Below are 12,883 nucleotides of genomic sequence, written 5' to 3' on the forward strand. Positions count from 1 at the left end.
TTGCTTTGGTTTGTTTTCCTCCCCTTTTGTTAATTCTCTGTGTTCTTTTTCCTTTGTGCTGCACGATTAGGACCCTGCAGTGGGACACAGACCCCTCAGTGCTCCAGCTGCAGTCAGACTCAGAACTTGGGTATATGTCTGCTCTTTTGTTACTCCTTTTATTATTTCTTTGCAACCCTTGTGTTGAAATGCTGGAGCTGTCGTTTCCCAGGTTTTCCCTCCTTCTGTTGAGCTTCCAGTTGGATAAGTTTATTTCCTCCCATTAGTTTCCTTATAATGTGAAACCTTGAAGAAAGTCTCTCTTTGTGGAAAACACCACAAAAAGGTGGCTTTTGATTTCTCCTTCTAAATTCCTATTATCGCAAAATGTTACTTTCCTGAAGCCAAGATACAAACATACACCCACACCTCGGCTTCAAGCTGGGGCGTGTGCGTTCTGTGGTGGGAGCTGCACTTAACTAGATCCTAATCATCCTTCCCCTCTACTAACAAGTTGCCTTGGGTTAATTTTTGTTTAAAATTGGTATTAAAATGTCCTGTCTTTGTTCGTTTCCTTTTCTTTTCACTTTTTTGGGGACTCACAATAAGCATTTAATTTAAACCACAATAAGCATTTAATTTAAACTAAGTTTGAACACGTGAAGATTCCTGTTTAAAGAAAAAGCAGATTTGTTGCATTTCTCAGTATTAAGAAGTTGCAAATATTCTATGATGGATGAGGTCTTCTACATTGTAAAGATTTTTTTTCCTCCCTGAAGGAAATGTACCGTCCCAGGTTAAAAGATAGCTCCAGAATGGAAAATTTTCCCCCAAAGACTAAAACACACAAGTCTGTCTTAGAAAAGGAGTTTACTTCTCTTGTAAGATGGAAGTTAGCTGTGGGGGTGCATAATATCTTTGCAACTGGGTGTTTGTACCAGCTCATGCTCCAGCTCAGGAGATCCGGTCCATTTGTGTCTCTTCCCAACTTTTCATTCAGTGAAATCCGCTTGAAATCAGCCATGGTGGGAGCAGTTACACCGTAACAACTGGCAAATGTCACAAATCAGGGGCACGCTCCCTTGTTTTCGCAGCCGTTAAGAGACATTTGCCAGTATGCCACCGGGTACCTCCGTATGTGACTAGCACATTTTATTACAGTGTTTTACAAGAGTATCATTTTCCTTCTTTCTATATTTAAGCCAATGCATCTCAAAGTGGGCCTTTGTTTATTTAGTTATCATTTATTTTGAATTCCTGAGATTCCTGGGCACATTATCTGTGGGTTTCAATCAGTGTCCGTGCCTACTATAGGTGGACACGAGTTGGAGGACTGTCTGGGCGTCAGGTTAAATGTCATCTGCCCCTGGCCCTTTGTGTATTCGAGAGTTCTCAGCAGACTCACAACACTGGTAAACCAAGGAAATACTCTAACACTTCAGGTAACTGAAAGCACTCTTCCAACATCACTAAATTCTTGGCTATTTAGTTCTGTAGTTCATTGTATATCATGTTTCAATTTTTATTATTTGAATAACCAAGAAATATGGCTTAAATCAAGCAAAGGAACGTGAATATATAGTGTGTTACAATTCAGAGGAATTTCAGAGTGCAGTCCTTCAGTATTTCATTGTGTTTTTAAAAAATGGATGATGGAACTGGCAGAGACTCTAGCCTATGCACTTAACAGATTTTTAGACAGATTGTGGCCTTGCTAAATTACACTTGCTGATGTGGAACAGTTGGGAATTATCCCATTTAGATGTGTTTTCCAAGCAAAAATTCAGTTGACTATGCAGATTAAAACTTGTGACTTATTCTGGGGAGATGGCATATCTGTGGCTCCCACCTTGCCTGCCACATTGTACTTCAGATCAGGCCCAGTGAGTCAAAGAGAGATGAGAGATGAGATTTTCTCAACCACAGAGTGGTCAATGGTGGAGAGCTTGTAAGGAGCATGCAGAGAATATTTGAGAGAAGAGATTATTTTAGTCAGATTACAATTTTAAATACTGATTAATGAAAATTTCCCGTTTCTGATAGTCCTTACATGCAGGGCAGCCTTCCCCTCATACACAGTTTGATAAACTATACTTCAGGCAACAAGATTTTTCTAGAGATAATTTTATTTCCTCTTCTTGATCCTTGGCATGGGGTTGATCATAGCCCAGAACTTCATCTGTCACCAGATTACTCTTTTTTTTTTTTTAATCTTTTTTTTTTTAATTTTTTATTTTTTTCAGCATAACAGTATTCATTATTTTTGCACCACACCCAGTGCTCCATGCAATCCGTGCCCTCTACAATACCCACCACCTGGTGCCCCCAACCTCCCACCCCCCACCCCTTCAAAATTCTCAGATCGTTTTTCAGATTACTCTTTTAATTTAAATATAGTGGACATTTTTAAAAACAGCTTTATTGTAGTATAATTGACCAAAAAATAAGCACACACATTTAAAGTATTCAAGTTGATGTAACATGTGTGCACATCTATGAAATCATCACCATGACCAAGATAATAAACATATGCATCATCCCTGTAAGGTTCCACACACCCCTTTGTTATCCTCGCACTGCTTCTCCCCATCCCCCAAAACAGCTGATCTGCTTTCTGTCACTATACTTTCATTTACATTTCCTGGAATATAGAATAAATGAAACCATGTGGTGGGTATGCTTCTGACTGACTTCTTTCACTCAATAGCTATTTTGAGGTTCATTCATGTGAGGTGTGTATCAGTAGTTCATGCCTTGTTCTGCTGAGTGGTCCATCATATGGACAGGCCAGTTTGTTCATCCGGCCACTTTTTGATGTGTATTGGGTTGTTGCCTGGTTTTCTGCCCATTACAAATAAAACTGATGAACCTTCATGTACAGGTCATTTTATAGACATACACTTTCCATTCTTTTGGGCAAATATCACCAGATTGAATGGCTGAATCATACAGTGGATGTACATTTAACTTAAGAGATGGTCAAGGTATTTTCAGAGTGGTTTTAGTGTTACACATTCTTACCAGCAGCACATGAGATCCTCAGTCCCTCCCCATTCTTGATGACACTTGATTTGGATTTTTTTTTAGTTATTGTTTTTTTAACCACTATTAAAGGAGTGTAGTAGTATCTCATTGTGGTTTTAATTTGCATTTCCCCAGTGACTAATGGTGTTGAATATCTCTTTATGTGTTTCTTTGCCACTTGAATATCTTCTCTGATGAAATGTCTGCTTAAATCTTTTGCCCTTATTGTTTATTTGTTTTCTCATTTAAGAATTTTGGGAGTTCTTTACATATTTTTTTAATTTATTTTTTCTTTATTTAAATTCAATTAGCCAATGTACAATACATCACTTCTTTACATACTTTGGGATACAAACCTTTATCTGATAAATAGTTTGTAAATATTTCTCTGCATTTGTGGCTTGTCTTTTTCATTCTCTTAACTGTGTCTTTAAGAAAACAAACCTGTTTAATTTTGACAAATTCCAACTTACAAATTCATTCTTTTATGGATCATGTTTTTGGTGACATAATTTCAATATTCAGGGATTTTTAAAATAGGTGGTAGAATACAATCTCTTATGAAAGCATTTGAGTTTGGGGTTTTATCATGGGGGGAAATTTAAAAATACAAATTCAGTAACTTTAATAGTATGGACCTATTGAAGTGATCTGTATTTTTCTGAGTGAGCTTTGGCAGTTTGTGTCTTTGAAGTAATATGTCCATTTTATCTCCATTGGCAAAATTATTGACCTAAAACTGTGTTTGTATTCCTTTATTATCTTTTAAATATCTGCAGAATCTATAGATACTGTCACCTCTCTCATTCTTGATATTGGCAAATTTTGTCTTATGTCCTTTTTTCTGGTATGGTAGAGATTTATCAGTTTTATCAAATTTTGTCTTATGTCCTTTTTTCTGGTATGGTAGAGATTTATCAATTTTATTGATCTTCTTAAAGGACCAGCATTTGGTTTCATTGATTTTCTCTATTTCTCTATTTTCTATTTCACTGATTCCTATTCTGATATTATTTCTTCTGCTTACTTTATATTTAATATGGTTTTCCTTCTTAAGTTTCTTAAAGTGGAAGCAGAGGTCATTGATTTGAGATCTTTCTTCATTTCTAATATAGGTGGGTAGTGCTATAAAATTACCCATAAGTACTACTTAGTGGCATCTTGCAAATTTTGGTATATTTTTGTCATTTTGATTTAGTTCAAAATAGTTTCCAATTTTCCTTTTTATTTTGTCTTCAACTGATGAGTTATTTAGAAGTACCTTATTTAGTTTCCACCTGTTTGGGGATTTTCTATAGATCTTTCTGTTACTGATTAATTCAATTCAACTGTGGTTAGAGAACATATTTTTTAAAAGAGTTTTTTGTTTACTTATTTGAGAGAGGAGGCAGGAGAGGGGTAGTGAGAGTGAGAGAAGGAGAGAGGCAGACTCTGCGCTGAACCCAGAGCCGGACATAAGGCTCTATCTCACAGCCCTGAGATCGTGACCTGAGCCAAAATCAAGAGTCAGCTTCTTAACCTACTGAGCCACCAGGTGCCTTGAGAACATATTTTGTATTATTGGTGTCCTTTTAATTTGTTCAGACTTACTCTATGTTACTGAGATTCTTTGGATCGTTTGGTGTACAGTTTTCAAAAAATCTAGAAAAACCTGACCATTAAATGATGGTCAAATATTCAATTTTTTTCTGTTCCTGCTGCTCTTCTGGGAACTCAAATCACATGTATATTACAGAACTTGAAATTTTCCCACAGTTAGATTGCTCTGTACTTATTTTTCTTTTCTATCTGTGTTTTATTTTGGATAGTTTCCCTTGTTTTATGTGTGTGTGTTCACTACTCTTCTGTTTTTGCAATATTTAGTATTCCATCAAGACTGAGTGAATTTTTAATTTCATACATTGTGATTTACAACTCTAGAAGTTCAATTTGGGTCTTTAAAAAAAACTTACATGTTTCTACTTAACTTTTTAATACTTGAAATACAGTTTTAGTAACCGCTTTGATAGCCTTGCTTGCTAGCCCATCATTTGTATTAGTTCTGGGTCAGTTTCAATTGACTGACTTCTATCTTTTCATTATAGTCATTTTTTTCCCTGCTTCTTTGCAGGTCTGCTTATCTTTGGTTGATGTCAGATATTGTGCATATAGTTTGCACCATTAGTTTGTTAGGTATTGAATGTATTTGAATTTCTATAAATCTTCTTGAGATTTGTTCTGAGGTACAGTTAATTCACTTGGCAATGGTTTGATCCATTAAAGTCTTTCCTTCAAGATTTGTTAGTTGGGACTGGAGCAGGGCTCAGTCTAGGGCTAATTAGTTCCTGCTATTGAGGCAAGACACTTAACGCGGGTTCTACACAATGACCCCTAAATCTTGTTTTCTAGCCAAGTGGGAGGGAACAGGTACTAAACCTGTTCCTGTGTGAGTGCCCAGAACTCTTACCTTTGATTTTTTCAGATAGTTCTTTCCTAGGCCTCAGATAGTTTCCCCACATACTTGTACTGAGTCGGTACTAAGCTGAATCCCTCAAAGGCAACCCTTAGAAGATCTTTGGAGTTTTCTCTTTGTGCAGTTTAACTTTCTATTATTTTGTCCTGTCAGTTCTAGCCACTTTGGTCTCCCTAGACTCTCTGCTCCATCTCCTGAACTTAGGGAGCCTGGTAGATTTCATGTGGATTTCTTCCCTGCAACATGGCCTGAGAATTCTCTCAATGCAGTAAGCTGGGCGTTTACCAGAATCATCTTCTGTTTCCCCTCTCTTGTACATCACAGTTCTTTGTTGCCTGACCTCCAGGATCTTACAAACTGTTGATTCATTTAAATTGCTGCCTCCCCTCTTTTTTTTGGTTGTTTCAGGCAGAGAGTAAATCTGGTTTCTATTACTCCAACTTCATTAAAAGCACAAATATTGTGTCACTTGATTCTGATTTGTATATTATCTTGTATGTTTACTAGATCAGTAAGTAAATGGCAATGTAGAGAAATAAGGGAGATGATAAGGCATTCAGAAAAAAAAGCCTCAAGAAAATTACAAATAAAATGAGAATGTAAGTTTGACTCTGGTGTTTTTTTATTCTTTTGCTTTTTGTTTTTTTTTGTTTGTTTGTTTGTTTGTTTGTTTTGCTTTTAACCAGGCAAATACTTATGACAGCACCCAAAATGCTTTACTCTCTTAGGCTATTGTGATAAATCAAGTGAATTGAAGATGATAGAAATAGAGAATAAAATAAGAGGATAAAAAGAGTAAAAGGTCACAGAATAGAAAAAAAAAAGTCTGAATAGGCTGGGAAGTGAAATTCGGGGTTCCAATAGAGAAATTTGAAAGAGGGATTATATCTCAAATATTTTTGTTGTTTTATGAGGAAAACTTAGGTACAAATAGCACTGTGAGATTGTCAGTCTTTAGGGAGATGTGCTGAATCAGCATAAAGGGTGTGGGGCTAGGATGGAAGCAAAGATGCTCCATGATGAATAGACATCAATGAGCAAATGGTATTTTGTGGCCCTTCACTCAAAACTTAAACCCAATAACATACAGGACTGTTTGGTGCCTTCTGATTTTATTGACCCCTCACAATTATATTTCCTCCACATCATAGTATATTGAATTACTGGTGGAGTTTTTAAAATATTTGGAAGCAAATTGAGAATGAGAAAAAACTGAAGCTGTGAGGGAATTGGCGACTCCTTCCCTGAGGGAGGGACGTAGGGATGCCTTCCACGCTTGGGAGACATTGGTAGAAGGTGATGATCTCTTCTTTCTCTCGAGTTTCTCTTTACTGTTGGCTGCAAGAGAGGGTGAGTATTCCTCCCGAATCCACCAGGCACCATTCCCAAACTGCTGTGGTGAAAAAGAGAGATCACTCTGTCAAGAACAGAAATTAAACCAGCTCTATGAAGGCACTAGAAAAACATATATTCTTCAGGATGGTGGTAGGTGTTTGAGAAAATCTAGCCAGGCAGTTTTAGAGGAATTTTCACATTTTAAAATCATTTCCATTTGCCTAACAGAACAGTAATAACTTCATTAGCCTTTGGTGAAGTAATCCTCTTTTTCCTTATTCCTCAGGCTTTGTCAAATGGTCTTATACATTATCTTTAGATCTCTGGCTTGAATTCATTTTTAAGGTTTTCTGTGTAACAACGTGTAGTATTTTCTTAAGAATAGTGTGAGTTGTGTTCTTGAGCAAATGGATAGTTTCTGCCTTTTTAATAACACCCAATCACACTTTCTACAGAAATGGAAATATGGAACAGTAGCTTATAATGTGTGTGTGTGTATCAAAGGGTAATGGTAAAATGCATTTCAGAATCTCTAAATAGAGAATAAATTTTGATCCATGAAAAACCTTAATAAATTCGATTTAACAGACCCAGTTACAATTTCGTCACAAGAGCGGGAGAAGTATTTTACTTACTTACTTCATGTGCTACTCGTTTATCCAGTCCTCAAACCTTTCTTGGGAAGCTGCCTGCTATCTGCCAGTCTTTGTTCTATGTTCTCAAGAACCTTGAGTTAGCAATTAGAGGATAGTTTCTGTTTCACAGTAGCAGCAGGATTTTCATAAAACTATATTCTTTTTTTATTCCACTTCAGAAAAGTGAATATAGCCAGTTGGCAAGGGTGTGTGCTTATACTTTGGTACTAAGGGACTTAAAGTATTGTATAATTTTATAGCTTTATATGGCAACTTCTACAGCAGCCTGCTCATGAATATGGAATCAATAAAAGGCCTTTTCTATCAAGATTTTATCATTATTTAATCTTTTTACGTAATATTAGAGAAAATATACTTCTGTGCCTTCTGTCCTTATAATTCTAAGCTTTCAACTTCCTTTGTAAAGTGGGCACATCATAGGTTCTGCTGTATGGGTTCCGCCAAGCCTCCCTGGTCCAGACAAGCTCAGACTATAACCAGGACCATTCCGACTCCTCTCTCCTCCTGGGAATTTGCAGGATTTACTCGTGGTATGAAATTCAAGGCAAACCCTTTGGCTGTGCCTGTTGACTGAGCCAGACTTGACATTTGCTTGTGTTCAGGAAAAATACTTCAGCTGCCAAACTAATATCTCTGCACAGTAAGAAGTAAATATCATGGAAACGGAATAAATACCTCCTCAGATGATTTTTTAAAATGCTAACACAGAAAATGGAAACTCCTCTTTTTTGAAGTAATCAGAGAAGATCAGCCCTCAGGTTGCTTCCCAGTTCTTGGGGGGAAAACACCCACTCGGAACCCGGGTGATAAACGGAGTGTAGGGAGAAGCTGCAAGGCCAGGTTCACTTCCATTGGGTGATGCCCCATTGTCACCTTTCCCCTGTGTGGTATCCCCTTCCCAACCGTAGGTATCAGTCCTTGAGATGTCACACCTTGACACCTAACTGCGCTACAGTATGGTGTTTCGAGAACAAATTAACCTTTACCGTTGTTTCAACCTCTTCCATATTGTGTGAGTTTTTGTGCCCTTGGCTCCCTCTATTCCTTCTATGGATGCAGCATTTTCTCATACGGGCTCTCATTGGGTGGCTCCAATGGCCATATTTTCTGTTTTGTCTTATATCACATAGAATTGGAGAACGCTTCACCACAGGCTCATCCACTGAGGTACTCATCTTTAACCCCAAAGCCTGTCTTTCTCTGGATTCCCCTGTGTCTTATAGTCACACCACTCACTTTTCCTCCCTTAATGCATGAGGGCTTGAAAGAATCACCAATCGATTCCTTTTCCTGCATCCTCCATAAACTGCTAAGATCTACCCTTTATCCTTTTCCAGAGTCACCAAACTACAGGATGTCCTTTCTGTTCCCAGGGCCATCACCACCTTGGACCAAGTCTACATTTGATAGACCATCAGTCACAAATCCAGTAACCATGTCTCTGGCTGCCTCCTATGAATTAATGCTTGCCTGGATTCTCTGTTTGGTTACTGAACCCATCCACCCTTTGTAGATCATTTGTCAGTTCCCGTATACTCCGCTTCTAAGGTCCCACACATAGTCTCTGGCCCCTCACTTGCCAAAGAGAGAGATTTAGACACCATTCTTCATGTGGTTGATATATTAATGTTCCTTTGCAGCTGTCAGTTTCTATAACAGTGACTGTCAGTAATTTCTTATTATCCACAGCATGAAGTTCAAGTTCTTTAGCCGAAGATTTTAAGCTCTAAGAGTCTGGTCTCAATGTACCTCCCTAAAATTGACCTATTGCTCTTCAGTTCAAAACTTCTCTTCTGAAAACCTAGTCTCTCCAGTACAAAATGTGAATTCGGTCTCCAGATCTTTGCACTGGACCAGCTCCTGCCTGTCCTTCAGGACTCACATCGGACCTTCAATCGCAGTGAAACTTCCTTCATTTATTGAAACACATAGTAATCTGCCCTTTACACTCCCCTGTCCCTCTTACTGTATGAATTACTCATATTGACTCTTACTATTTTCTACCTTTCATTCCTATTTGCCTTTTGATGTATATGTTCAACTTCTTTTTCTGCCTGTAATGCTAGGATCTGGCATGGTGCCATGCTTCCGAAATTGTCTGTGGTTGCCGGTAATGCTGGCGGCTGAAGCGGTTCCTTTGCCAGTTGTCCAAGACCCTGAACATACCCACGTAAGCTGTTTGCACAAGGAAGAAAATGGAGCCATTACCATTCTTGCTGTCTTAGGGAATCTTCTTTGAGAGAAACCTTGAAGAATCTTAGAAGCAGCACTAGAAAAATTCTTTGGCAGCACCATTAATGTATCATGGGATGAAATACTCACATGCAAATAAGCAAGAACAAAACCCAGCAGGACTGAGTGTGGGTCCAGTGAAGACATTCCTTTATTCCTTAGCCCTGACCCACTTTGGCATCTGGCTCAATAACTCCTTGTCTCTGAGATCTGCTCCTGATTTGATCTGCCTGAGTCCAAGTCTCTTCCCTGCTCCAGACTTCCTGTTACTGCAGTGACCCTTTTTGGTTTCCTGGCTTTTGAGGCCACAGACTGGCTTTTTACCAGCTTAGGCTCCTGACTGCTACCTTACCCATGGTCACTCCCCTTCTGCCGCTGGATCGAATCGGTCTCTCATCTAGCTTTATGATGTGCAGCCACTGGACACTCTGAGACTGCTATTCCAAGATTACGATTAAGAGCCCTTTGTGCTTCACAATTTGTAACTTTATAGACCTGCTTAGGCGCCTGAAATATACTTTTACTTTGGCTTTTCTGTGTCTTCGTACAGACGTTTGCATTGTGACATTAGAGGAAAGAAAAATCTTACTCCTGTCATGCTCTGTCTTGCAGCTTTACTTCCCAATATTGATGATGAATTATAAAATGAATCATGCACTCTGATATAAACAGACCTTTAAGAATTAGCTGACGGTGTCTGTGAAATTCTTATGACAGCCATCTCACTTAAAGCTTTGGCTGTCTGAAGCCAGTTCTCTGATACTGTCGGGTTCCTTTAGGAGTTCAGTGGAGATGGTACAGCAGTACTGTGCCGGGGGCATCCTCCCTGTTCAATTAGACTAAGGCCTTAGCTTCTAGGATTTGGCTATGGGTTGGGGAGCCCCAGGTCAATCTGGCTAAGTAGTGAAGTCTCTGTTCTCAACACGTTGCCCAGTATTTCTAACTCAGTGGTACTCAGGCTTTAGTGAGCATCAGAATCACTGGACCCTGATCCCAGAGATTCTGTTCTGTGCAGTTCAGGTGGGGCCTGTGAATTTGCATTCTAACCTGTCCCCATGCGGTGCTGCGGCTGCTGGTCAGGGACCACACTTTGGGATCCACTGCTCTGGGACTTCTCCCATCCAGCTTCTCTCTAGATTTCTTAGACGTGGTCATGGTGAATCCAAGTATAAGAGGCCTTATTGTACTTCTTAAGTGACATTGAATTGCTTTCTTATGGCAATTTAGAATATGATACATATTTAATTCAGTACATTTAAAGTTCTATTAAAACCTCTTATTTTGGAATAAATCATTGAGGTGAAAAATATAGGGTATAATTTAATAATACGCCACATCCGCCGTGGCATTTGACAGTTAGAGGCTCAACATACGTTTCTGTATGATGCCTTCTTCCTTTTCCTTCTTCTAGTCTTATCTCCCTTCCTCACACATTTATTTAGTGCCTGCTCTGTACCTGAAACTGAACTGAGGACCAAGATGCAGAGCTGAATCAGTAAGGAATGAGTAAGTTTGCAGCCATGTGAGACATGGGAAGAGGTGACTGCCCTGGCCAGACAAGGGGCTGTGGTGGACATAGCTGCCCCACAGTGGTAAGATGATGAGCTCTGCAAGAGGGGTGCTGGGTGGGCAGGAAAGCTATCCCAGAGCCAGGACCAAAGAGTCAGTATGGAATTGATAGCCTACTTAGAAGGAAAAGGAATCAAAGTAGCACGAGTGCTACAGTGGGTTTTTTCTCCCCCCTCTTTTGCTAAGCAGTTTAATTTGCATCCTTGTATAAAAGAATTATGAACTGGTAAGTCTTGACTAAAAATAAATATGATGCTCAAAGTTCATACTTTTTTAAAAAAGATTTTATTTATTTATTTGACAGAGACACAGCGAGAGAGGGAACACAAGCAGGGGGGTTGGGAGAGGGAAAAGCAGGCTTCCCGCCCAGCAGGGAGCCCGATGTGGGGCTCAATCCCAGGACCCTGGGATCATGACCTAAGCCAAAGGCAGACTTAATGACTGAGCCACCCAGGCACCCTCAAAGTTCAGACTTCTTCTTTTTTTTTTTTTTTTAAAGTTCAGACTTCTAAAGAAAATAACTACTGGCTACTTCTCTCTTAAACATAGTTTAGAACAATCTTGTCAGCCGATAAAATTGTAGAAATATTTTCCTACAAAAGGGGAAGTTGAGGAAGTCCTCGATCACAGGGTTGTACAAATGGATGGATTCTGGATCCCCTGACGTGCAGGCCTTAATATGTATCCAGGGCAGACTCAGAATTGAGGACTCAGAGAGCACGCTGAAGAGGAAGGTCTTTGCTGTGGAAGGGTGCCACCTCCTGGCCAGCCTTTCTGAACCAGCTAGGACTGGGAACAACTGCGTGGTTCTCGCCTGGCAAACACTATCCTTCTATTATGTTCTGATACTTGAGGCCTGGGCACGTCTCAGGAATCCTCTCTCATGCTTATAAATGAACACAGGTGCTTGGCCCTCCACTCTGTTAGGTTTTAAGAATGCACCTCACTAAGGCGATGCTCGTCAGGCACAAGGAAAAAGAGGAGAACAAGGTCAACAGAGTACAGTTTCTAAGAACATAATCCTTGGACTTGGAGTTTGATGGAGCCAAGGCCTGAGTTGGTCACTTACTACTTTTGTGATTTTTGAGCAAATGACTTCATATCACTGAACCTCAATTTTCTCAGGTACAAAATTGGAATATGATGTAAAATTATAATGAGGATAAAATAAGATAAATATATGAAATTTCCTTATATGCATTGTAACTACATAGTTACTGAAGCAACAGCAAAATAGCCACAAAGAATAAAAGCATCTGATACAAAGGCAGCTTGATCAATCTGGAGACTGCATGGAAAGACACAGTAATCTGTCAAGATTACCGCAAGAAGTATTATAAGGGATTGCTTTAAAATTTGAGATCAAATCATCCATGAGTTTATTATCGATGTATCAAATGATGGACACATTGGGAGGATCACGTGATCACAACTAGGCTTTTAGTTCTTCTTGACGGCTTGGGTAGAGTTGGGACCCTGAGCTGTCAAACACAGGGTCAGTGAGGGACTGGTTGAAACTTTTCAATAACTATTGAGAAAATAAAATATTTTGTTTAGTAAGAAAAGCTCACTGATACAAGATAAGTTTTGAAAGCAGAGAAGTTTCACAGTAAAAGTACTTTCAGTTAAAGGAAAA

General features: G+C 39.1%; 1 protein-coding gene across 3 annotated transcripts in view; it reads left to right on the top strand.

The window, feature by feature from the left end:
* Positions 1-12,883, top strand: part of DYNC1I1 (dynein cytoplasmic 1 intermediate chain 1) — a 301,967-nt gene that overhangs the window by 57,265 nt on the left and 231,819 nt on the right. For 2 of the 3 annotated variants that reach the window (XM_047695760.1, XM_047695759.1), the window contains exon 5: positions 71-130. The exons of the other annotated variant lie outside the window; for it this stretch is intronic. In XM_047695760.1, the coding sequence (XP_047551716.1) occupies positions 71-130 (60 nt within the window). The remainder of the gene's footprint in view (positions 1-70; positions 131-12,883) is intronic. 3 annotated transcript variants of the gene reach the window in all.

This window comes from Lutra lutra, chromosome 11, assembly GCF_902655055.1.
Source record: "Lutra lutra chromosome 11, mLutLut1.2, whole genome shotgun sequence".
Lineage (NCBI taxonomy): Eukaryota > Metazoa > Chordata > Mammalia > Carnivora > Mustelidae > Lutra > Lutra lutra.